Source organism: Myodes glareolus, chromosome 5, assembly GCF_982192425.1.
Source record: "Myodes glareolus chromosome 5, mMyoGla1.1, whole genome shotgun sequence".
In the NCBI taxonomy this organism is placed as follows: domain Eukaryota; kingdom Metazoa; phylum Chordata; class Mammalia; order Rodentia; family Cricetidae; genus Myodes; species Myodes glareolus.
Genome location: NC_142030.1, coordinates 104982987 through 105005334, shown reverse-complemented (window position 1 = coordinate 105005334; position 22348 = coordinate 104982987). Strand labels below are relative to the sequence as shown.

At 47.9% G+C, this 22348-nt stretch overlaps 1 protein-coding gene across 1 annotated transcript; it reads left to right on the top strand.

Moving 5' to 3' along the window:
- Nucleotides 1–9102: 9102 nt before the first annotated feature.
- On the top strand, nt 9103–11749 carry Tmem185b (transmembrane protein 185B). Its single transcript, XM_048443817.3, has one exon. The coding sequence runs from the start codon at nt 9466–9468 to the stop codon at nt 10516–10518; it is 1053 nt and encodes a 350-aa protein (XP_048299774.1). The 5' UTR covers nt 9103–9465; the 3' UTR covers nt 10519–11749.
- The last annotated feature ends 10599 nt before the right edge of the window (nt 11750–22348 follow it).

The following is a 22348-nucleotide window of genomic DNA, read 5'->3' as shown; positions in this document are numbered from 1 at the left end:
ACGCTGCTACGGAGAGGCAGAAGGCTGCCCGGACACCTGAGCCAGGCTCCTCGGCTCCTCTGCTTTAACTCGGATGTTTTAGATACAGTCTTAGCTATTTTTCCGTTGCTGTGACATAACACCGGGACTAAGGCGACTTAGAAGACATTTAACTTGGGGTTCACTGTTCCAGGGGGCTGATCCATGAGCGTTATGGCGGTAGCATGACAGCAGGCAGTCAGGTATCGTGCTCGAGCCGTAGAAAAACACGACTTTAGCCATCGCAATGTCTCTTCCCTTCCAGCTTGTCTGACTGCCACGCACTCCTCTCTCTTGGGCTGTCTCCTCTCCCCTCTGCAGCTCTCCCTGGCAGACATCCCATAGCACTGGCAGCTCCAATCCCCTGGGGTCTCCACGGCAGTCCAGGCTTCTGTTTTTAACAGCTTTATGTAAGGGCCTCCCAGCCTCCATCCAGAACTCCCCTGCCACACACCTGGCCTGGCAGCTCTCCTTAACTTCAGGGGAAGACTCCTCAGTCCCTTTACTCCGGTGTCCTTGACTCTGAGGCCAGACCAGGTGGCTGAAGCTGTGAAGTTCTGCTGCCTGCTTGGTCTGGAACCTGGGTCCCTCTCGGAATTACGGAATTACGTCTGTGTGTGTTTGACTTTCTGATGCTTTCCTTTGCTGTTGGAGCAGGAGATCCCTCAGGCATATCCTTCTCACAGGTTGAAAGCTTTGCTGGGTGGGGTCTTGCCCTGAGGACACCACTCTTTAGTTCACAACAGGCCTTATCTCTTTGAGTAGAAGACTGCTACATTAACTTTCCCAGTGCCCTTCTTCACCACAAACTGTACGTTTGTGTTTCTTTTTGTCCTGCTTGATCTTTCTTATGATAGACATTCATAAGAGAGCTCACTAAGAACTACAGGACAGAGTCAATAGCAGCTTGTTTAAAATCTCCTCAGTCGATGAAATTAGTCCAAAACTCTTCCATGGAACCTTGGATAGAGTCTTATGACAAGAGTAGTTATATTCCTTGCCAAAATATCACAAAAATAGTCTTTAGCCCGTGGCTCATAGTATTTCCTCTGAACCTCTTGAGCTAGGCCTCCATTGTCCTTGTTTTTATCACTATTATCTTTCAAGTTCCTAACAGGACTGTCCATTAAATCCCACTAACAGCATTTGTGTTGGCTAGTTTTATGTCAGCCTGATACATAGAGTTATTGGAGAGGAGGGAGCCTCAACTGAGAAAATGTCTCCATATGACCCTGCTGTAGCAAGCCTGTAGGGCATTTTCTTAATTAGTGGTTAATGGGGGGGAGGACCCGGGCCATTTTGGGTGGTGCCACCCCTAAGCAGGTTGTCCTAGGTTCTATAGGAAAGCAGGCGGTGGTGGCACACGCCTTTCATCCGAGCACTCGGGAGGTAGAGGCAGGCAGATCTCTGTGAGTTCGAGGCCAGCCTGGTCTACAAGAGCTAGTTCCAGGACAGGCTCTAAAGCTACAGAGAAACCCTGTTTTGAAAAACAAAAACAAAAACACCAAAGAGAGAGAAAGAGAGAGAGGAAAAAAAAGAAAAGAAAAAAGAAAGCAGGCTAAGTAAGCCCTAGGACGTAGCCTGTAAGCAGCACCCCTCACAGCCTCTGCATCAGCTCCTGCTTCCAGCCAGATTCCAGCCCTGCTTAAGTTCTTGTCTTGACTGCCTTCAGTGATGGACTACAATGTGAAAATGTCAAGCCAAATAAACCCTTTCTTCCCCAACTTGATTCTGGCCACAGTGTTTCATCATAGCAATAGTACCCTAACTATGACAGCATTCAATTGCTTTCCTAGTCCAAAGTCCACATTCCTCCTAAAGACCCATGCTCAGGTCTTCACAGCGGCCCTCACTCCTGGTAGCAACTTCTTCACTTAGACATATTTTACTCCTGGTACCAACTTCTGTCTTAGTTACTTTTTTCCCCCACAAGCTCCCTGGAACAGTACCTCTCTTCCCATACCAAGTTTTCAAGCCCACGAGCCTGTGGGAGGCATTTCACACTCTAACCACAGCACGGGCAAACCTCCCACATCTGCACTGTGCTCCACATACCCCGGGGATGCGCCTGCACCTCAGCTCCAAGCTCTGCAGCCTGAGAGTTCGGGGAACACTTCCCCACTTCCGACTCCACCTCACCAGATATCTTTACAGGTTCCAGGCATATAAAATAGGCACACAAATCAAACATTCACTGATAAATCATAAAGAAATTTATTTTAAAACAATTTTTTGGCAACATAATTTAAGGATGAAAGCAAATTTACATAGCAAACATAGCCCAGAAAGGGCTGATTTTTACATAAAAGCTAAATCCTGCCCGAATACTTGATAATGCAGAATGTCTTCATAAATCATTTTTCAGAGTTGACAGTGACTTAAATTTTATAACCTAAGGGCTGAGAAACGGCATGTGCGGGGCCATTTCAGAAACTGAGAAATTCTGTCCTCTCCCTAAGCCCAGACTCACCGAGGGATGTTTTCTGAAACTTAGGACAGCAACTCAAACAGCTAACACAGCGCAGCTTGGAGATGTGCTGGCGTGGGGAAACTAGCACAGCTCTCGAAGAGCAGAAAACTTTGTATGAAAGACAGTAAAACCCTACAGTTCAGAACATACAGCAATCTCAAATCTGAGTACAGGCTTTCGGGCAGTACTGGTTAGTGCTGGTGGCTTGACGCATGCGCAGTTCGAAGTGCGTATGTTGCCCATGAGAATCAAGGCTGCGATGAAGTCACAGGCTACAACACAGGGTGGGGAGAAGCACTACCAGAAACAGCTGTGACTCAGGGCCTGCTTGATTTTCAAGTTCAAAACCCTCTTGCTACTACCAAATTATTTAGCAACCCCCATATTCAGTGACATGAGCACACATGGGGGCAATGGCCACAGTTTAAAAATGTCACTGCGAGGGACAGAGACACAGCTCCAGAACATCCCCTGCATCAGTGCACTTACCCTTGGGGCCCTCCAGTCAGGTAAAACTAGCATCCATGTCTTCACCGAGGAGAAGAATCCCAGGACAAAGCATGGTTGGAAATGAAGACATTTTAGAGGGACAGCTCACTGGGCTAGCCCTGTACTCCACAGTTGAGGGAACAGAGCTGGTGAGATGGCTCAGTGGGCTAGCCCTGGACTCCACAGTGAGGGAAGAGAGCTGGTGAGAAAGCTCAGTGGGCTAGCCCTGGACTCCACAGTTTAGGGAACAGAGCTGGTGAGATGGCTCAGTAGGTTAGCCCTGGACTCCACAGTTGCAGAAATAGAGCGGGTGAGGTGGCTCAGTGGGCTAGCCCTGGACTCCACAGATGAGGACATAGAGCTGGTGAGGTGGCTCAGTGGGCTAGCCCTGGACTCCACAGTTGAGGGAACAGAACCACTGAGACCCCTGAGGACCCAGTTTCTGATGCACATGAAGGCCTTTATTGACCAGACCAGCTCGAGCTGGTCCAGAGTCCAACACTCCCACACAGCGGATGGAGGGAATGTGGCTTTCAGGGGAGCAGGAGTTTTTAAAGAAGAAACCGCAAGCAAGAGTTCCATGTCTTGATATTTCGGGATTGGGTCGGGGGTATGGGACAAGGTGATCGTTAAAATCATCAGTCAGGTGATTGGCGCGAAACCGGCAAACTGCTGACAGGCTGTCTGAGGAACACCTGGACTGTAACGTTTATCGCCCTGTCTTCTGATTGGCTGTGTTTGCTCTGACTGTGGTGTTTGCTCAAATTTTGCTGCCACAGCACACTCCATGGTTGTTTTTCTGGAACTGAGTTAAACCCCTGATCACCAGATGTCTTAAGATGGAGGCCCTCTTTCAAGATGGAGTCTGTGAGGCCAAGTAGGTTTTCCTAGGACCTCACCACCACGCTGATGCGGAAAAAGAGACAGTTGACTGCTGAGCCAAATGAGTGTCTGTGGCCCTGCAACACAGACTCAGGCTGCCCCAAAAGCAGCGGTCCACCACGGTGGTCACACAAGACCCTATTAGTTACAGAACAAAGACATCAAATCTTTCATCAGATACGTTGGTGTCAACACAGGTGGGTGGGGACAGCAGACTTTACGAGCTCTCTGGGGACATTCTTAGCTTTTGGATTGGTGGAAGCCAGTGGCCTGCCAGGAATACACTGAGAAAGTGTTGATAATCACAGGAAGTCAGATCACACACTGGACTAAGCAATGCACGCATTTTAAAGAGCGAAAAGTAGCCCCGGGTCACTTGGCTCTCACCTTTCTAATCAGCAAATCCAGTCCTTTGGCCTCTTGGAATCCTTAACAGGTGTGGCTCTTGCTTCTGGGGGGGGGGGGGCGGGGAGGAATTTCACTGTGTCATATATTGTGAAAGAGAGACACGATGCCCAGGCTGGAGCATTTCATAATGGCCTCTAAGAGAAGCAGGGGCTCAAAGACGGCATCTTTGGGGTATGGGGAAGAGTACACAGCTTCGTCAAGGAGACAGTAAGGCAGAAAATGCAGTCTGGACTATGGCTCTGCAGGGTGAGGACACAATTGTCTGACAGTAGTTCTGAGTCAAGTGTACACGGCTTGTCTCAGTCTACGTCAGAAATACTGGAAACACCTCACGCTAACTCTGTCAGATAGTTAACTAAAATCTACCTCAGGCGGGCTAGCTGTACCTCTGTGAGAAGACTGCTGACCTAGCATACACAACGCCCTGGGTTCTACCCCAGGCTCTGTACAAACTGTGAAGTGGAGTGGAGTGGAGCACACCTAATCCCAGAGACAGGAAGGTCAGAGGTTCAAGGTCATCCTGGGCTACAGGCTTAGTTCTAGGTCAACCTGGGATCCTGTCTTTAAAAACAAATTAGCTTCAGTCAGGCAATGGTGGTGCACACTTTTAATTCCAGCACTCGGGAGGCAGCGGTAGGAGGAGCTCTGTGAGTTTGAGGCCAGCTTGGTCTACAAGAGCTAGTTCCAGGGCAGCTGGGGCTACCCAGAGAAACCTTGTCACAAACAAATAAACAATAACAGAAAAAAATTAGCTTCAGTTGCTATGGTATCTAGGCAACAGTCAAAGCAAACATACCTGTTCTCCCTCCACTGTTGTAAGATACTGAGATGCCAAAGAGAAAATAAATGAGCTGTCATGTTAATACTATGACAACAGGAGAGGCAAGCGGATAGTAGTCTCCCTGTTTAGGACCAAATGGAAGGACCGGCACCGTCAAATACCCAGCGGTTTTCTGTAAGTGGCAAGGCTGGAAACCTTCATGTCCTTCTTCAAGCACTCAGTACTCCCCACATTTTTCTGAAGTGATTATCAATTAGTGAGCATATAAGAAATGGAGAGGGCAAGGCTTCCCATGGGGAGTCAACAAAGTCTGCCACATCACTCTGAGGCAGGACAAAGGCCCTCCCCCTTAGAGGAGCGGGTGGGGGGGTGGGTGGAGGGGAGAGGGTGGGACTGGGATAGGTATGGATAATGAGAACAGATAAGAAAGATTAAAAAAGAAAAAGGAGAAAGAGAACTGGAGAAACGCCTCAGTGTAAAGGACTTAACTACGTAAGCCTGGTGACCTGAGTGTGGATCCTCAGAACCCAGGTCAAGTTGGACAGTAGCCTCATCTGGAATTCCAGTTCTCGCTCAAGTGAGAGAAGGCGGAGACAGGAGACCCCAGAAGCTCAAGAGCTGCCTACCCTGGTGTATGCTGGCACCATCAAGAGGTGGAGGGTGAGGACAGACACTGATGTCATCCCCTGACCTCCACACACATGCTGTGGCATATTTTCACACACATGCACAAAAGAAACAGGAAGAACAAACAGGGTGCAGCATGCAGAGAGGTGACAATTTGAGTAACATGGTCAGGGAGGGCTTCGTGGAGGAGGCGGCACACACCACAACTGGGAAGGGGCCAGCACCGAAGTCATGGGAGAAGCTCGATGATGCACCTGTGTCTAGGACAGGGCAGGTCACAGGGCAGATGCTTGGACTGTGTTTGTCTAGTTAATATACAAGCTAAGGAATGAATGCATACAGGAAAAACTGCTAGGGCCCTAGACTAAGTTTCAAAGGTCCTGATGAAGCTTGGCGCCCCTGGGGAAGTAATGAGTCTGTGCCTGGGGACAGGACTCAGATGCTAGGGGAGCAGCAGCAAAGAGATGCAGAAGGCCCAGGCCCTGGGTTGAGCAGAGCCTTGTAAATCGGCTCCAGGTGACATCATAATCTGCTGGTCAGCCTAGGTGTGTGTGTGTGTGGTCAGCCACTTCAGCCCCAACAGTGTGTGTGTGTGTGTGTGTGTGTGTGTGTGTGTGTGTGTGTGTGTGTGGTCTGTAGTCATGGTCTGCTGGTCAGCCTGGTGTGTGTGTGTGTGTGTGTGTGTGTGTGTGTGTGTGTGTGGTCAGCCACCTCAGCCCCTCCAGTACTTTCCTCACACAGGCCTGTGTGGGCACGAGGACACCAGATGGCAAGGTCACCGCAGCAGCAGGATTGCTATGGAAGCTCTAGGACAGGCTCCTGTCCTTGGGAGAAGGGACATCTGATTTAATGCAGAGACAGCAAGTGACAATAGCCACCAGTGCTGGGAACCTGACAGCAGGTTTTCATACACTGTTTCCTTTGTCCTCACTTTGAGGAGCTTATCTTTCTGTCACAGATAGGGCTGGGGGAGGCTTGGTAGCCTGCCACAGCATGAGGCCTCCTTCATCCATCTCCACAACCTGAAGAGGAGGTGCAGGGAGCTGGGCCCTGCTATTGTAGGCAGAGGTGGGAATGTGTTCTGTTTGGGGACAAGGGCTGGCACAAAACAAGTGAATCATGGCTTCTCTGCGACAAAGCAGATGTGACTACACTACATGGGTCTGAAAAAGAATGTCCCAGGTTTGCAGTATTAACCCACAGCGGCGCAGTCAGGGCCAGAGGCCTTGGGAGCATCCAGGCTGAGTCCAGGGCTGGAAACAGGGCCAGGTGTCACCTAGGGGGTGGGGGCTGGGAAGAGGGCTTTGTGCTTACCTGAGGGCAAATCCCAAGCAGTCTGTAAGAAAGAAGCTGGGCATGGCTTCCTAGGCCTCTAATTCCAGCACTGAAGGTCAGAGGCTGGGGAGACAGGAATGCTGGGCCTTGTTGGCTAACCTACCCCCGGGTTCAAAGAGAGATCTTGTGTCAAGGGAATAAGGTGAAGAATGGCAGACACAATAGGACACGTGACGTCACTGTCCTCTGCACATACACATCCTCACCCCCACACAGGCGTCAGCAGGTGACCAGGTGAGTTCAGGAGAGACACTGGGGGGCGGGCCACATCTCAGGGCCTTCCCACCCTTTAGAATACACTGGTTCCTACCCTCTGGGCTCTCGGTCTCCCCAAAGTCATGCATCCTCAGAAAACAGGCTCATGTTGATGGTCTAGAGCAATGTACCCCACACACTCCGGGAAATGGGTCATTTTAAGCTTCAGTTTGTGTGCGTCTCAGGGTAGCTGTGCTTGTGAATAAAGTACTTGCCCTGCATTGTGTGGAACAGACAGAAAGCTGGGTGACAGTGCCCTACAATCCAGTCCTTGGGAAGCAGAGACAAGGGGTCCTCCGGGCAAACTGGCTAGCTAGACTAGCTAGAATCTGGGAGAAGATCTGGGTTCAGCAAGAGATCCTGCCTCAATGAATACAGTGGGCTATCACGGTTGACACCCGACGTGAGTTTCAGACCCCTACGTGTACCTCCCCACCCCCAACTCACACGCGTATTTGAATGTGCAAACACACACACACCACACACTTAGAAAAACCGGTTTCCTATGGTAACATCCTTTTTGAAATGTGGGAGTACTAAAAAGTCGGCTAAGGAAAGCAGACTGTAACGTCCCCAAGCACAGGCCATCACTGCTATGGGGCCTTGAGACATTTCTGTCTGTTCAGAGTTGGCCCTGGGCACGGGTGGTGACTCCTGAGCTGGGGAGACCTCTGCTGCCTGGCACTGGCCTCCTCCAGCCCACAGGCAACTTCTTGATGCTCACCATGCTTGAGGAAAGCCTGGGACTAAATAGTGGTTCCCACTCTTCTCTGGGAGGGCTGAGAGCAGGAGCAGTAGGGGGCCATGAAGGGCCCTCTGCTTCTCCCTGGGCAGCCCTTCCTCCGCAGAGAACAGCAACACCCACCCCACCCCACTACATCCCTCGTTTTCTTCTAATGACCTAAGACTTTCTTGTTGGCACTCCACTCCCACTTCAGGGAACCTGAAGGCTAGGCCCGGGGCAGAAATGCAAAAAGGACTAGCAACCAGGACACCGCTGAGCAGGAGCGGGCGGAAATCGTCTACGTCTGCCCAGCAGGTCAGAGAAAATGGTGCTCCAAACCACAGAGCCACCGCAGCTTATCAGACAGAGAGGGTTGGATTTGCTTCCTTTCTCAGCCGGTGGGTGGCAGGCCCCGGTTTACAACCTAAATTTCTTGAGCCTTGGTCCTTTCCTAACATAGTTCTAAAAGAATCAGACTCACGCAGGGCCAAATAAAAGAAAACGGGACTCAAGGTTGGGAGTACTGAATCCAAGACCTAACTTTGCCGCTAACCAAGCCTTTTCCGTGTCCAGTTTCTTCACCTGCTCCCTCGGGAAACTGCTTCTGGCCTGGTGGTATCTGATATCCTCCCTGGTACCCACCCCTCCACTTCTCTGGTGACTCCGCACAACCTTTTAGGGGCAGCCTGAGAATCGCTAATCGCTCTGCCAAGGTGGAGTTCAGCCCTGGGCACTACCCTAATCGGTGTACTGCCTGCACACCGGACCTTCGCACGGAGCCCAGGGGCAAAGCCCCTGCTCCTCGCGCGCAAGTCCATCGGTGCTGGGCAGTTGCACAGTTGCTAGCGCGCTGATTCCCACGCCCGCCAGCCACCCGCCTTTGCTCTTGCACACCTAGGCGCCCGCACACTCGCGCCGCAGGAGTCCCAGAGCCTGCTGCGCGCCCCCCAAGGGTCGGGTGGGCGGTCCCCCAAACCCCGCGCCCCGGCCCTGCGGTGACAGGCCAGCCCTGCCCGGCGCCCAGCCCCGCCCCCTCGGTTCCCGCCCCCGCCCCGCTCTGGGCCCCGCCCCCAAGCCTGCCGGGAGGATGTGAGCTCATTCCCTCCTCCGTGTTCCGGCCTCCTCCAGGAAGCGTCCTCCGGAGGTTTCGGCCGCTCACAGTCAGCGGCCTGAGGGTCGCGGAGTCCGTGGCGCGCCAGGTCCCACCTGACATCGCACGCAGCGAGGCGTCGGCCACGTAGGTGCGGAATGAAGGCGGGCGGCGTGGGCACCCACCCAAGCCTGGGCTCCCGGGTCCGAGTAGCGCCTCAGGCGTAGGCACCACACCGTTCCCCCGCCAGCTCACGCTGTGTCCTCGGCTCGCTTCCGGCCGGGCCACGTGACTGCGCGCACGTGTTCCGGCCTCTCGGAGAGGCGGTCTGCAGCCCCCTCCGCACAGCGGGCGGATGTCCATCTAGAGGCGGTGCAACCTTCGCCATGAACCCCAGGGGCCTGTTCCAGGACTTCAATCCCAGTAAGTTCCTCATCTATGCCTGCTTGCTGCTCTTCTCCGTGCTGCTGCCCCTGCGCCTGGACGGCATCATCCAGTGGAGCTACTGGGCGGTCTTCGCCCCCATCTGGCTGTGGAAGCTCCTGGTCATCGTTGGCGCCTCGGTGGGTGCGGGCGTGTGGGCCCGCAACCCTCGTTACCGTACGGAGGGGGAAGCCTGCGTGGAGTTCAAAGCCATGCTGATTGCCGTGGGCATCCACCTGCTGCTCCTGATGTTTGAGATCCTAGTCTGCGATAGGGTGGAGAGGGGCACCCACTTCTGGCTGCTGGTCTTCATGCCACTTTTCTTCGTTTCCCCGGTGTCCGTGGCTGCCTGCGTCTGGGGCTTCCGACATGACAGGTCCTTGGAGCTGGAGATCCTGTGCTCTGTCAATATCCTGCAGTTCATCTTCATCGCCCTGAGGCTGGACAGGATTATCCACTGGCCGTGGCTGGTGGTGTTCGTGCCCCTGTGGATCCTCATGTCGTTTCTCTGCCTGGTGGTTCTCTATTACATCGTGTGGTCTCTCCTGTTTCTGCGGTCCCTGGATGTGGTTGCTGAGCAGCGAAGAACACATGTGACCATGGCCATCAGCTGGATCACGATTGTCGTACCCCTGCTCACCTTTGAGGTCCTGCTAGTTCACAGACTGGATGATCATAATACGTTCTCGTACATTTCCATATTCATCCCCCTTTGGCTCTCATTACTGACTTTAATGGCCACGACGTTTAGGCGGAAAGGGGGCAATCATTGGTGGTTTGGTATTCGCAGGGATTTCTGCCAGTTTCTACTTGAAGTCTTCCCGTTCTTAAGAGAATATGGGAATATCTCTTACGATCTCCATCATGAAGACAGTGAAGATGCAGAAGACGCATCGGTTCCAGAAGCTCCGAAAATTGCTCCAATGTTCGGAAAGAAGGCCAGGGTGGTTATAACGCAGAGTCCTGGAAAGTACATTCCGCCTCCCCCCAAGCTAAACATAGATATGCCAGACTAAACTCACGGGCTGGGCCTTTAGCGGAAAGAGAAACCATGTGCCCGTGAGCTCCACTTTGTTTTTTTCCTGTGATCATCCAGCCCTGGAATTGGGGATGGGCCCTCCTCATTTTGCACCCTCCATGAGATGGAAGCCTCTTGCTTCAGTGTGTGCCGTAGACAAGGAAGGAGGCTGTGTTGGTCTCAGTGTGTGTGTAGGTAATGTGCGAGAGAGAGCTTGCTTTCCAGGTCCGTGTCTTAAGAGCTAGCCAAAGGCAGTAAATTGAATTGTTTCTAGGCCTTCAAAAGACCTGAAAACTATATAGCTGTTTGTTTTTAAGCGCTACTTATGCCTACCAAAAGTATTGTTTAAAAAGTATTTTTATACACTGCTAATCTAAAATTTATTCTAGACTATGTCCATTGTGACATAATGGCAAATGTACCAAATCCTCACCCCCACTGTTCCATGACCCTCATAGTTGGTATTTCTAGTGTTCCTACTGTTCAAATAGTTGTTTTCTTTGGACTTTGCTGGTACAGGTCTTTAGTATTCTAATAGACGACTTTTCTAATGAGTAACTCTGCACATGTTAGTATTTATATGAATGTTTTAGCAGTGTTCTCTGTTGAATTGTAGTTCTTGGCAATACCATTGTATTGTGTTAAAAGTATTTTTTTTAAGCTTCTGTGTGAAGATACATGTTTATTGCAACTATCCTTAAAGACTGCATGAGAGGCTGAGGTGTTCCTGACGTGGGATGCTGTCAGTACCTGGAATGAAGGTCCAGTGTGTCAGCAGTCAGTGGTAGACAACAAGAGTTATCTTAGAGTTGTCATGGTGCCCCTCGAGAGAAGGGACACCACCCTGAGAGTGGGTGGCATGCGCTAATGTGGTGCCAGGCCATATGACAGTCATTTACCTCCTTGGCTTTTTTTCTCACAGGTGGCATCATCTCTTAAGGAACTACCAAATGAAGCAGCTCGTGTTTGACCATTTCTAAGATCTGTCATAATGTAAAGCATTCCTGTTGGAACGCTGAGAGAGTGCCCAATGGGGTGAGGTCTTACTGTAAGGTCCAGTCTTTCTGGTCTGTCAGTAACAAAGGAACAAATGTTTAGGGTGTTTTTAAAGATGAGTACAGTGTTTCTTGAGGTGCTGGAGTCATCCCAGGAAATTAAAAATGGGACAAAAGCCAGACCTTCTCAGAAAAAGGTTCACATAGGGAAGAAATAAATACTTGGAAGTTAAACTGGAGTGCTCGTATCACCGAGAAGAATGGAGGTGTGTCTTTTTATTAGTAGCTTACTGAGAATTACCTAAACCGGGTTCCATTACGTAACTCCCGTTTGAAGAAAAAGGTGACCTAGCACTGGGGAGATAGTGTAGTTGGGAAAGTGTGAAAGTCACCAGCTGTGTGACCTCAGCATAGGAGCAGTGGAGCCGGGTGGGTCCCTGCAGCTTTTTGGCTAGCCGTTCTAAAACACCGAGTTCCAGGTTCTGGTGGAGTGTCCAGGAGATGGCTCAGGAGGTAAAGGTGCTTGCCACTAAGTTTGATCTCTGGGACCCACATGATGAAAAGAGAACCAACTCTTAAACTGCTCTGGCTGTCACACACATAAAGCAGAGTTTAGGGTGAAGTGGAGGGGCTGGGGCGGCGGCTCAGCACTGGAACATTGGCTGTTGGTCGGGGACCACAGCTTGATTCCTGGCACTCGCATGGGGGCTCCTAACTGTGGCTGCAGTTTGAGGGGATCCACTGCCCTCTTCTGGTCTGCAGGCAACAGACAAGAGCGATGCACAGGCAGGTGCAAGAGAAACACCTGCACACATAAATTTTTAAGAGGTAGAGAGCAATAGAGGAAGACACCTGATGTTCACTTCGGGTTTACACATGCACACAAACAGGATGCATTCACTGTTTTAGCATCATTCAAAATCATGTTAACATTTGTATACATGTTAGCTAACACATGAAATGCTACCTGGGGTTGTGCGTATCTGCCACAAAGTTGGTCTGCACCAGCCGGCAGATGTGAGAGGCAGCCAGGAGCAGCAATGGTTGAGTGCTTCCTACGCGGACGGGGCTCCTTGTGACACTGATGGGGAGCACATAGCAGGTGCTTGTGGGAGCAAGATGCTTGTGTGAGGCAGGAAGGAAGCTGAGAAGTCAGATACAAAAGCATGAAAGAATGCTGCTGGCTTCTGGGTGAACTTCCCCTGAGCTTCAGGCACCCACTATTCCTTCCGCCCTTTACTCTGTCCCACAAAGTACCTGGAAAGCAACAGCCTGGACCCTAGTAAGGCATAAAGGTGGGGGCTGGAGAGGTGACTCAGGCTAGAGCCATCTAACTGGTTGCACTTCCAGAGGACCTGGGTTCGATTTTCAGCACGCAGGTGGTGTCTGTAACTCCAGTTCTAGATGATCTGATCCGACTTACTGTTTGGGCTCTGCAGGCACCAGGCACATGTGGTACAAAGACATATTTTCAGATAAAATACCTATACACATAATAATTTTTTATAGATTTATTTATTTATTATGTATACAGTATTCTGCCTACATGTGTGCCTGCAGGCCAGAAGAGGGCACCAGATCTCATTACAGATGGTTGTGAACCACCATGTGGTTGCTGGGAATTGAACGCAAGACCTTTAGATGAGCAGGCGGTGCTCTTAACCACTGAGCCATCTCTCCAGCCCAACACAAAATAATTTTTAAAATTAATAATTTATAGGGATGGATGAGCAGGTGCTCCTGAAGGATGATTAGGTTGGTGGTACTCAGTACAAAGCCATGTGGACAGCCTGTCATCCTCCGAGCTATGCGTGTAGTGAGCGCTGCAAACTTCTCGCCAGATCAGCTGTCACAGGTGGAAAAGACAGGGCTGTGCCGTGGTGATGGCCACACAGCACCGTAACTCCAGTTTGGTGTATGACGGCCTTGCCAAAATGGCTTCTGCTAACAGCTCTCAAGACCTCAATGTCTGGGCTGGATAACTGGCTCAGTGAACACACTGCTGTTAATCGTGAGGACCCAACTTTGGTCCTCAGAACCCCCACAAAAACCAGTTGCATCCCTCAGGCTTGCAGGCCAGCCTAACCAAATTGCTGAAACTCTATACCAATGAGAGACTCTTAAAAAACACAAACCTAAAGTCAAAATAAAATAAGTAAATAAATAGATAAGGCCCAGCAAGGTGGCTCAGCAGGAAAGGGTGCTTGCTACATAAGCCCGACGACCAGTGTTGGATTCCTGCATCTCACGGTGGAAGGAGAGAGTAGATCCCTGAAAATCCTCTGCCTTCCACGAGATTGCTGTAGCACGCACGCACACGTGTACGCACACAAACAGTAGTAATTTGTTGTACACATGTACTTGCATACATAAGATCTCAATGAGTTGTTACCACAGACCCCTCCCTGGTGTTGCAAGCTGGCTGTGGGTTACACTCAAGTCTGGGGTCTGGGCCAGGCCATCGTGATGTGTCCTACTCAGGATGCCAGGTTGAAAGAGCAGCAATCTTGGACTTTGCCCTTTATGGCTGAAGCAAGGAGGCCAAGTCAAAGCCTGCAAGCACAGACCGCCCCTGCTCACATGTGACAGATGCTTAGTACACTCAATTGCAGTGGGCCACACCCATAGTCAAGCCTGTCAGGCAGTATGTGTCCTAGGGACAGTAACGCAATCTACACGGGCAGCTGTCAGTCCATGAACTGACAGTGTAACAGGAAGGTTTGAAGGAATCAAAATGTGTGATCATGAATGATGTTCTTCCCTTACAAACGTTCTGTAGTTTTCAAAAGTTGTCACCGTTGGAAGTAACCTGCTGGGATCTGGCGTGAGATGGGAAGGCGCTGTCTTCAGTTCCATTTGTGAACAGTGGGAAGACCCCAGCAGCTGTGCAGGACAGCGTCATGAAGGTGCCAGCCTCAACGCTCCTCAGGTGGGAACAAGTGTAAGGCCAGCCTGGAATGAGATCTTGTCTCAGAAAGAAAAAGCAGATCAAAATAAAAACGGCTGAAGAAACGCTGGAGCTGTGCCATTGTAAGGCACTAGCCTTTAATGAGGATCTGTGTAACATGAAGGGCCTGCTTGTTTGTGTTTCTGTCCTGCCCGGCCCCACAGCTATTTAGTCCCAGAGAAAAATCACATAAAGATCTCTATGAGTTATAAAGCTGATTGGCCCATTAGGTCTAGCCTCTTACTGGCTAACTCTCACATCTTGGTTAACCCATTTTCCTGATCTATGTTAGCCATGTAGCTCAGTACCTTTTTCAGTGGGGCAGCTCACATCCTGCTGCTTTGATGATCTGGGCAGGAGTGGGAGGAATCAACTTCCTCCTCCCCAGAATTCTCCTGCTCTCCTTGCATCATTTCCACTTTCTGTCTGTTTTTCCTACCTATACCTCCTGCCTGGGCAATCAGCATTTATTTAAAACATGATTGACAGAATACAGACAATTCTCCTGCACCACTTCCCCCTCTTTTTTAAAAAAAAATAATGGAAAATATCCATAGTCCAATTTTTTGGGAATGTGGACGTAGTATTCCAGGCTACTTCCAGCTGGTTGGGAGCGCTGATAATCTTATAGGGACCTAAAGAAAAACTTAGAGTTATGATCAAGTCCTGACTGAACTATCCTGTGAGTCTTGATCATCTCAGGCAGCAGTCTTGAACCTGTTCTGGATGAAGAACTTAGACATCTGGGCCATCTGTTCCTACCGGAGTTTGCTCAGATGCTCTCCCTTGGTCAAAGATGATTTTTCTTAACTCTGAATAAATCCAGAGCCTCTCATTTTCTGAGGAAACAAAAGCAAAATCTCTTCTCCAAAGTAACATACCTTTTGACTTCAATTTTGAAGCCAAGGTATTTTCAAAATACCTATCTTGGATTAATTTTGTAGGATTTATAAGCAAATATCTTTTAGCAGCTGTTGCTCCTTCCTCAGCATTTAAACAATTCAAAGAGAACATAATAGCACACAGTATCAAGATTTTCTGTGTATTTTTCATCTTTACGTGGCTTTATTTTGACCTCTATTTCTTTTATTTTTACTTTTAACTTTTGGCTTTTTGAGACAGGTTCTCTGTTTATCTTTGTCCTGGAATTCACTCTGTAAACCAGGCTATCCTTGAACTCCCAGAGATTCGTCTGTCTCTGTCTCCCAGGCTACTCATTTTTTCTTCTTTTTTTTTTCACTCTGAGAACTTTAACCTTTAGCCTGTATATATTTTTAACACAACGTAAACCATTTAGAGGTTTTTTACTCTTTGAATCTCTCTTTACTGTATATCTCTCTTTTTTTGACCACATGGGTCTTTAATTTGTTAAGGAATTTGGAGAAAACAACACTCAAAAGCTTTTAATGTGTTTCAAGGTCCTTGCCAGGAAGCAAGCTGTAAAAGCAACATTGTATCCATAGTCCAGACTGCCTGCTTGAAAGTCAAGAGTTTTCCCTGGCCAGGCGGCCCAGAAAGCCAGCATTTTAAAACAGCGTAGTTTTTTTCTTGCCACGGCTGAAAACTGAAATGTTTTACTCTAGTCTTTTCCGAGCCCTTTCAGGCTTTTTGTGGATGCAGTTATCCACGTGGGCGCCATCTGTAATATGCAGGGCCTGCTTGTTTGTGTTTCTGTCCTGCCTGGTCCCCCAGCTATTTAGTCCCAGAGAAAAATCACACAAAGATCTCTATGAGTTATAAAGCTGATTGGCCCATTAGGTCTAGCCTCTTACTGGCTAACTCACATCTTGATTAACCCATTTTTCTGATCTATGTTAGCCATGTGGCTCAGTACCTTTTTCAGTGGGGCAGCTCACATCCTGCTGCTTCTGTGATCTGGGCTGGAGTGGGAGGAATCAACTTCCTCCTCCCCAGAATTCTCCTGCTCTCCTTGCATCATTTCCACTTCCTTGTCTGTTTTTCCCACCTATACCTCCTGCCTGGGCAATCAGCATTTATTTAAAACATGATTGACAGAATACAGACAATTCTCCCGCATCAGATCTGAGATCAAGCCCAGAAACCATGTGAAAAATGCTGAGCACTGTGGAGTATCCTAGTAATTCCAGCTGTGAGGAAGGAGGTGGTCCCTGGGGGTTGCTTGCTAGCAGCCTGGCCTAATTGGCAAACTCCAAAGCAATTTGAGACCCTGTCTTGAAGGATGTGGCCTGTGTTCTTGAGGATGACACAAAGAGCATCCTCCCCCTGCCATTGCACACATTCATGCACACACTCATTAAAATAAATAAATAAAAAGCTGGATTTCAGGGGCTTCCTTGGAGGGTTACTTTAGGAGTGTCAGGATGGTATAGGGAAGCCATACAGGTAGAGGGTACTGAGAAATGTGGAAGCCAGAGAGGACGGTGGCCTGGTCAGCAGTCACCACCTCACAATCTACAGGGCTCAGGGTTACAACAGGAAGCTTTGGGGATACAGGGAGCTCACAGGAAGCAGGCAGCAGGAAGTATATGCTGGGACACTGGAAGCCCCAGCTGGAAACCTAGTCAAGGGCTAAGTACCTCAGAGAAGCATGTGCTAGAGAGGCTGCCATAGGAGCCACTGCCATAGGCTACATGATTCTGACCCCAAAGGGAAACTAGGGCTACTCCTGCTGCCATGGAAATACCTCACCTGATCCTGTGTAACAGCCTTCTCTGAGACTGAAGTACTCCATTCTGCTGGGAAGCACCTCAAGCTGGAGTAAACAACTCAAAATAGCTTCAGGAAGTCCCTGAAGCCAACAGAATTCACTAGGCCCCTCCCTACCTGAGTAAACAGACATTGGGAACAGAGCCACCAAGAAGACTCAGTAAAGCCTAGCTGTGAATAAGACCCAGACCAGATTCCTGGAAGAAGCAGAGACCAGCTCTGGTGTCTGGAAAAGGTTTAGGCCAACGGACCAACTGAGTCACCTGGAAAGGATTCTCCAACGTTGAGCTGCCTGCAGGCTGTGCAGGGTGTTCCAGGTTCCCAGCTTTGTGACCTGTCACCCATGCTGGGGTGAACCTTGGTGATGCAACTGTTTTGGAATCCTTTTTGCATCTCTAAGTAAACCCTCATTTATTCTGTAAGTAAAATAAAACTCGTTGGTTCTCCATGCTGGACTTTGGTGGTATCTGGACTCTGGTCAGTTGTGGGCTCTCTACCTGGGGTGAGCAGACATGAGTGTTGCGTCTCTCCAGGAAAAGTTTGTCTCACAACTACTTACTAAGAAGGCAGGAGGAGGATAGGTTTGGGCTGGCCTTGGTGGAGGTTCTCTCTGCAGCCTTTAGAGCTGGAGAAACGAGGTCATGTGGCTTCCTTACCTCTCCTCCCTAGATTATAGTGGAACAGACTCACTACATAAGCAGACAGTACCACACGTCCCATTCCTGAGCTGTCTGGCACGCACCTACTTACCTTTCCTCTTCCCTTCTCCTCTCTCCCTCCTCCTCTCTATGCTTCGGGGCATAGAGACTTTCAGGGGCACATTCACTTTGGTGGGTAGTCACATTCCCAGGTGAGACTCACGGGTCGAAGGCACAGAGAGCAGTAGATGGACACTTGGCAAAGACAATGTGTGCCCTAGCGAACAAGCCTGGGCAGGAAGGCCTGAGGGCCGACTCACTCTGCTACCTGAGACCAAAGGGCCTGAGCTGGCTTCACCCTCCCTTCCAGGGAGGGCATGTCAGCGCCAGGTGAGGGCTGAGCAACCACACTGGGGAAAGTATGTGTTCACACTGTGGGACATGTAATTACTCAGAGCCCGTGAAGCTTAATGTCATCTTCACAGGACCTAGAACAACCAGGGGACACACTTGAGAAAGGCCACCTTGGTTAGGCTACTGACATGGGAAGGCTCATCCTGTATGCTGGCGCCCTTCCCTGGGCCGGAGTCCCTGACTGACTGAAAAGGAGCCAGCTGAGTACTCCCACATGTGTGTCTCTCCCTCCTGACAACAGAGGTGTGTGTTTCCAGCCGTTTCCCACTCCTACCCCCATGGCTTCCCTGTGATGACAGATACGGAAATGTAAGCCGGAACCACCCTTTTCTCCCATTAGTTGTTTCTTACCAGACATTTTGTCATGGCCACAGGAGCAAGACCTACCACCACCCTATCCTGACAGCTCTGCTGGCTTTCCTTCTGTCTCCTGGTCATTACATCCTTCCCTTTTGAGACCAGGCCTCACACAGCCCAGGCTTGGCTTGGGCTGGCCACGTAGCTGAGGGTAACCTTGAACTTCTGATTCTTTTGCACCCACCTCCAGAGTTCTAGGATTACAGGTGTTCACAGCACACTCAGTTTATGGAGAGCCGGGGCTAGAAGCCAGGGCCTTGTGTGGTGCATGAGGCAAGCACTCTAAAGGCTGAGACAATCTACCGAGTCTCTCTTTGCTTTTCTCACTGTGTGTGAGGAATGTTGAGGCTTCCTCTGCCATCTTCTCGGCATCACTCCTCGCTCTCTGAGTGCCTCGTCTCAATCTGGCTGAGCTTAGACAGTTGTGTCTCTCCAGAAAAGCTGACCTCTGGCACCATGCTTTGTTTTTGTCTCCCCATCCGCACTGCCCCAGAATAAATAAGGTTCATTAATGAAAATACCAGCTGAGTGAGCAGTCCCACGCCCGGTCTAGGGCTGTAGCTCAATTGACAGAATGCTTGCCTAGTGTGCTCGAAGCCTTGCCTTCCAGCCCCAGCACTGCTTAAACCAGGTCTTAGTGAGTTTGGGGTAAACCTGGGCTGCATGAGAGTCTGCTTCAAAGCACAACCAACAAAATATAAACCCTGGTCCACGTCTCCAAACACGGCAACTGCCTGGCTGGTTGTAAGAACTTTACAATTATGGCAAGGTTTGTGGGGTTGGAAGGGAGGGGGGAGGCTGGAGAGGTGGCTCAGCTGTTAAGAGCACTGGCTAGCCATCTCAAAATTATTCTGAGCAGTTTGTAGTTCAAAGCTGATTTTTAGGTGGTATTTTTCAGCTTAGTGGTGTTATCATAGTCCTGGAGGAATTGTCATTTTGGGACCCCCATCCTCCTTTTGGACACTTCAAAGGTCACTGTTAGGCATGGTCATGGTTCACTGAAGAAAACTGATAAGAGAATCAACCTTAAATCTTGTACAGGAAGGTGGAAGAAGCTTTTTTCTAGAATTAGTTATTACTCTATATGACCATTATCATCATGACAAAAAGTTAAATATATATATATATATATATATAATTGTATAAATTTTGAGATGATATTTATGCCTTAAGAAAAGCTGTTGAAGAGTCAATATAAAACCAAAGGCTTTATATTGAGATTAGTGGCAATAAAATAGTCCCTTAATTTTGTTTTTTCTTCTGTTATGTCAGGTGGCTCTTCTGACATGATACATCAATTTTGAATTTTATTTTAATAGGCATGCTTGGGTTTAGAGAAGGAGAGAGCCACACTCCAACTCCAAAGCCAGTTTTAATCTTCAACTAGACTGGGACTATAAATTTGTTAGTTTTATAGATTAATTTTGTTAGATTAAATAGTCACACTGCTTGATGAACTGTCATCTCTTCTAATTAAGAGGTACCTCTTGTTCAAATTGAATCTTTATCAATTTTGATGGTATCCATAGATTCTCTTCTCCTGTAGAAACAAAAGCAAAACCCCTTCCCGAATATAACACATGTCCTGTTTTCCACTCTGAGGTCAACACATCCTTAAAGTATACCTGCTGATTTAATTCCATAGTTTTTTCAACTATCCAATGTCTCTCCATAGATGTTGTTCTTTTTTCATTTAGAAAACACAAAGTTAATAAAGCATTATGCAATCTATTTATGGGGGTCTTTATCATCCCTTTCTGTTTATCATATCCTTTAGAGTTCAATTTGATCTTTTATAACTTCCTGGCCTGTAGGATTGTGTGGTATACCTGTAATATGCTTTATATTATAATAAGCAAAAAACTGTTTCATTTTCATAGAAACATATGCTGGAGTATTGTCTGTTTTTATGTGCAAGTATACCCATGATGACCATGACTTCTAGCAAATGTGTGACTACCAAAACAGCCTTTTCTAAACACAAAGCAGTTTTCCACTGAAAACCTGAATAGGTATCAATGATGTGGTTATATATTTTTGTAGTAGGAGGCCGCTTGTTTGTTTCCAGCTGCACAGACTCCCCAAATAACCACACAGAAACTGTGTTAATTAAATCACTGCTTGGCCTTTTAGCTCTAGCTTCTTACTGGCTAGCTCTTACATCTTTTTTTTAAATGAGTATTTTTTTTTAGCCTTTTAAAAACTCTTACATCTTAATTTAACCCATTTCTATTAATCTGTGTTTCTCCACAAGGCTGTTGCTTACTGGCAAGGTTCTGTCTGTCATCTGTCTTTGGCAGGGCTACATGGTATCTCCTTGACCCCACCTTCTTTCTCCCAGCATTCAGTTTAGTTTCCCCCACCTAGCTCTCTTCTTCCCTGCTATAGGCTCAAAGCAGTTTCTTTATTCATTAACTAATAAATGCAACACATATACAGAAGGACTTCCCACATCATATTTTAGTTTTCCAAATTGTACAAAATGGAACACACGCATCTGCTATATTTCATTCTTTTGAGTACCCTTTATAGTACTTCCTGTAGGTAGTGGTGTTTCGTTGTATAAAGAACAAGTAGGACATTTCCTTATACTTTCCTTGGTTTGTTGTCATGTGATGGAAAAGTCTTTTTTTAACCTTTGCTATTGACATGATGTTGTTAATGAAATTATAAGGCCTCCAGTATGTTTTCAATCAATAGATGATCATTTTCTTCATTATCTTATGCCAAAGGACCTGGAAGACCCACATGGGATCAGATGTGTCTTATATTGTATATGTGAAAATTCTTATTCATGATTATTTCTTGTAGTTGAATAAACAGTAAAGTCAATTTTGTATCATCTGGTATAAAATTAACAGTTTCAATATGCAAAACAACTCTTTCCGCATATTGCAAATCAGTAACTATTTTGAGAAGTTCCATAAACTCCATTAGTACCATGAGAATAGCATGTAATTCTGACTTTTGGACAGAATCATAAGTACTTTGATCCACTTTACTTAAATTTTCTGATTTGTAGCCTGCCTTTGCATCAGTATAGAATTTAGGGCTCCAGATATTGGTATTTCCCATATAATGTGAGGAAAAATCTAGTTAGTTCTCCTTACAAGTTGAATTCTCTTGCTTTTGGATAGTTGTTGTTAATCTCTCCCAAAAGTTACTGCAACCTCTTTGCCTGGGTTCACTTTCAGTCCATAATTTATCAATTTCATCATTACTGGAAGGTACTACAATTTCTGTTGGGTCTATTCCTGCTAATTGATGAAGTCTCAATTTTCCTTTTAGAATCAACTCAGATTTTTTCCATATGTGTTTTTAATTTTTTACTCTGTTTATCTGGTAAAAAAATCCATTCTAAGATAATATCTTCCTCTGCATTAAAACTCCTGTAGGGGAATGCTTGGAGGGTTACATGACCAGAATGCAGTTATGCTTCGGCTCCACACGATCCATATGTGCTTTCTGCAGTTTCTCTTCCACCAGAGCGGATTTTCTCTCAACTTCAGATGATAGTTTATTGTTAATTCCTTGTCACCCTCTAAGGTTTTGAAGAAATTACTCAGTTCATCAGGTTTTATCCCAATATTGGGCTGTAGATAAGAAATGTCTTCTAGCAATTTTAAAAGTCATTAAGAATCTGCAATGGATCTCTCTGAATTTGTGCCTTTTGGGGTTTAATTTTGTTGTAAACCTATTTTATAGCCTAAATAATTAATAGAATCTCCTCTCTATTTCTCATGTGCAATTTGTCATCCCCCAGAAGAAAATTTTTTCTTTACTTCTTCA

Bases quoted from the DNA above. Each gene is read 5' to 3' on its own strand.
- Tmem185b (XM_048443817.3), top strand. From the start codon at position 9,466: ATGAACCCCAGGGGCCTGTTCCAGGACTTCAATCCCAGTAAGTTCCTC.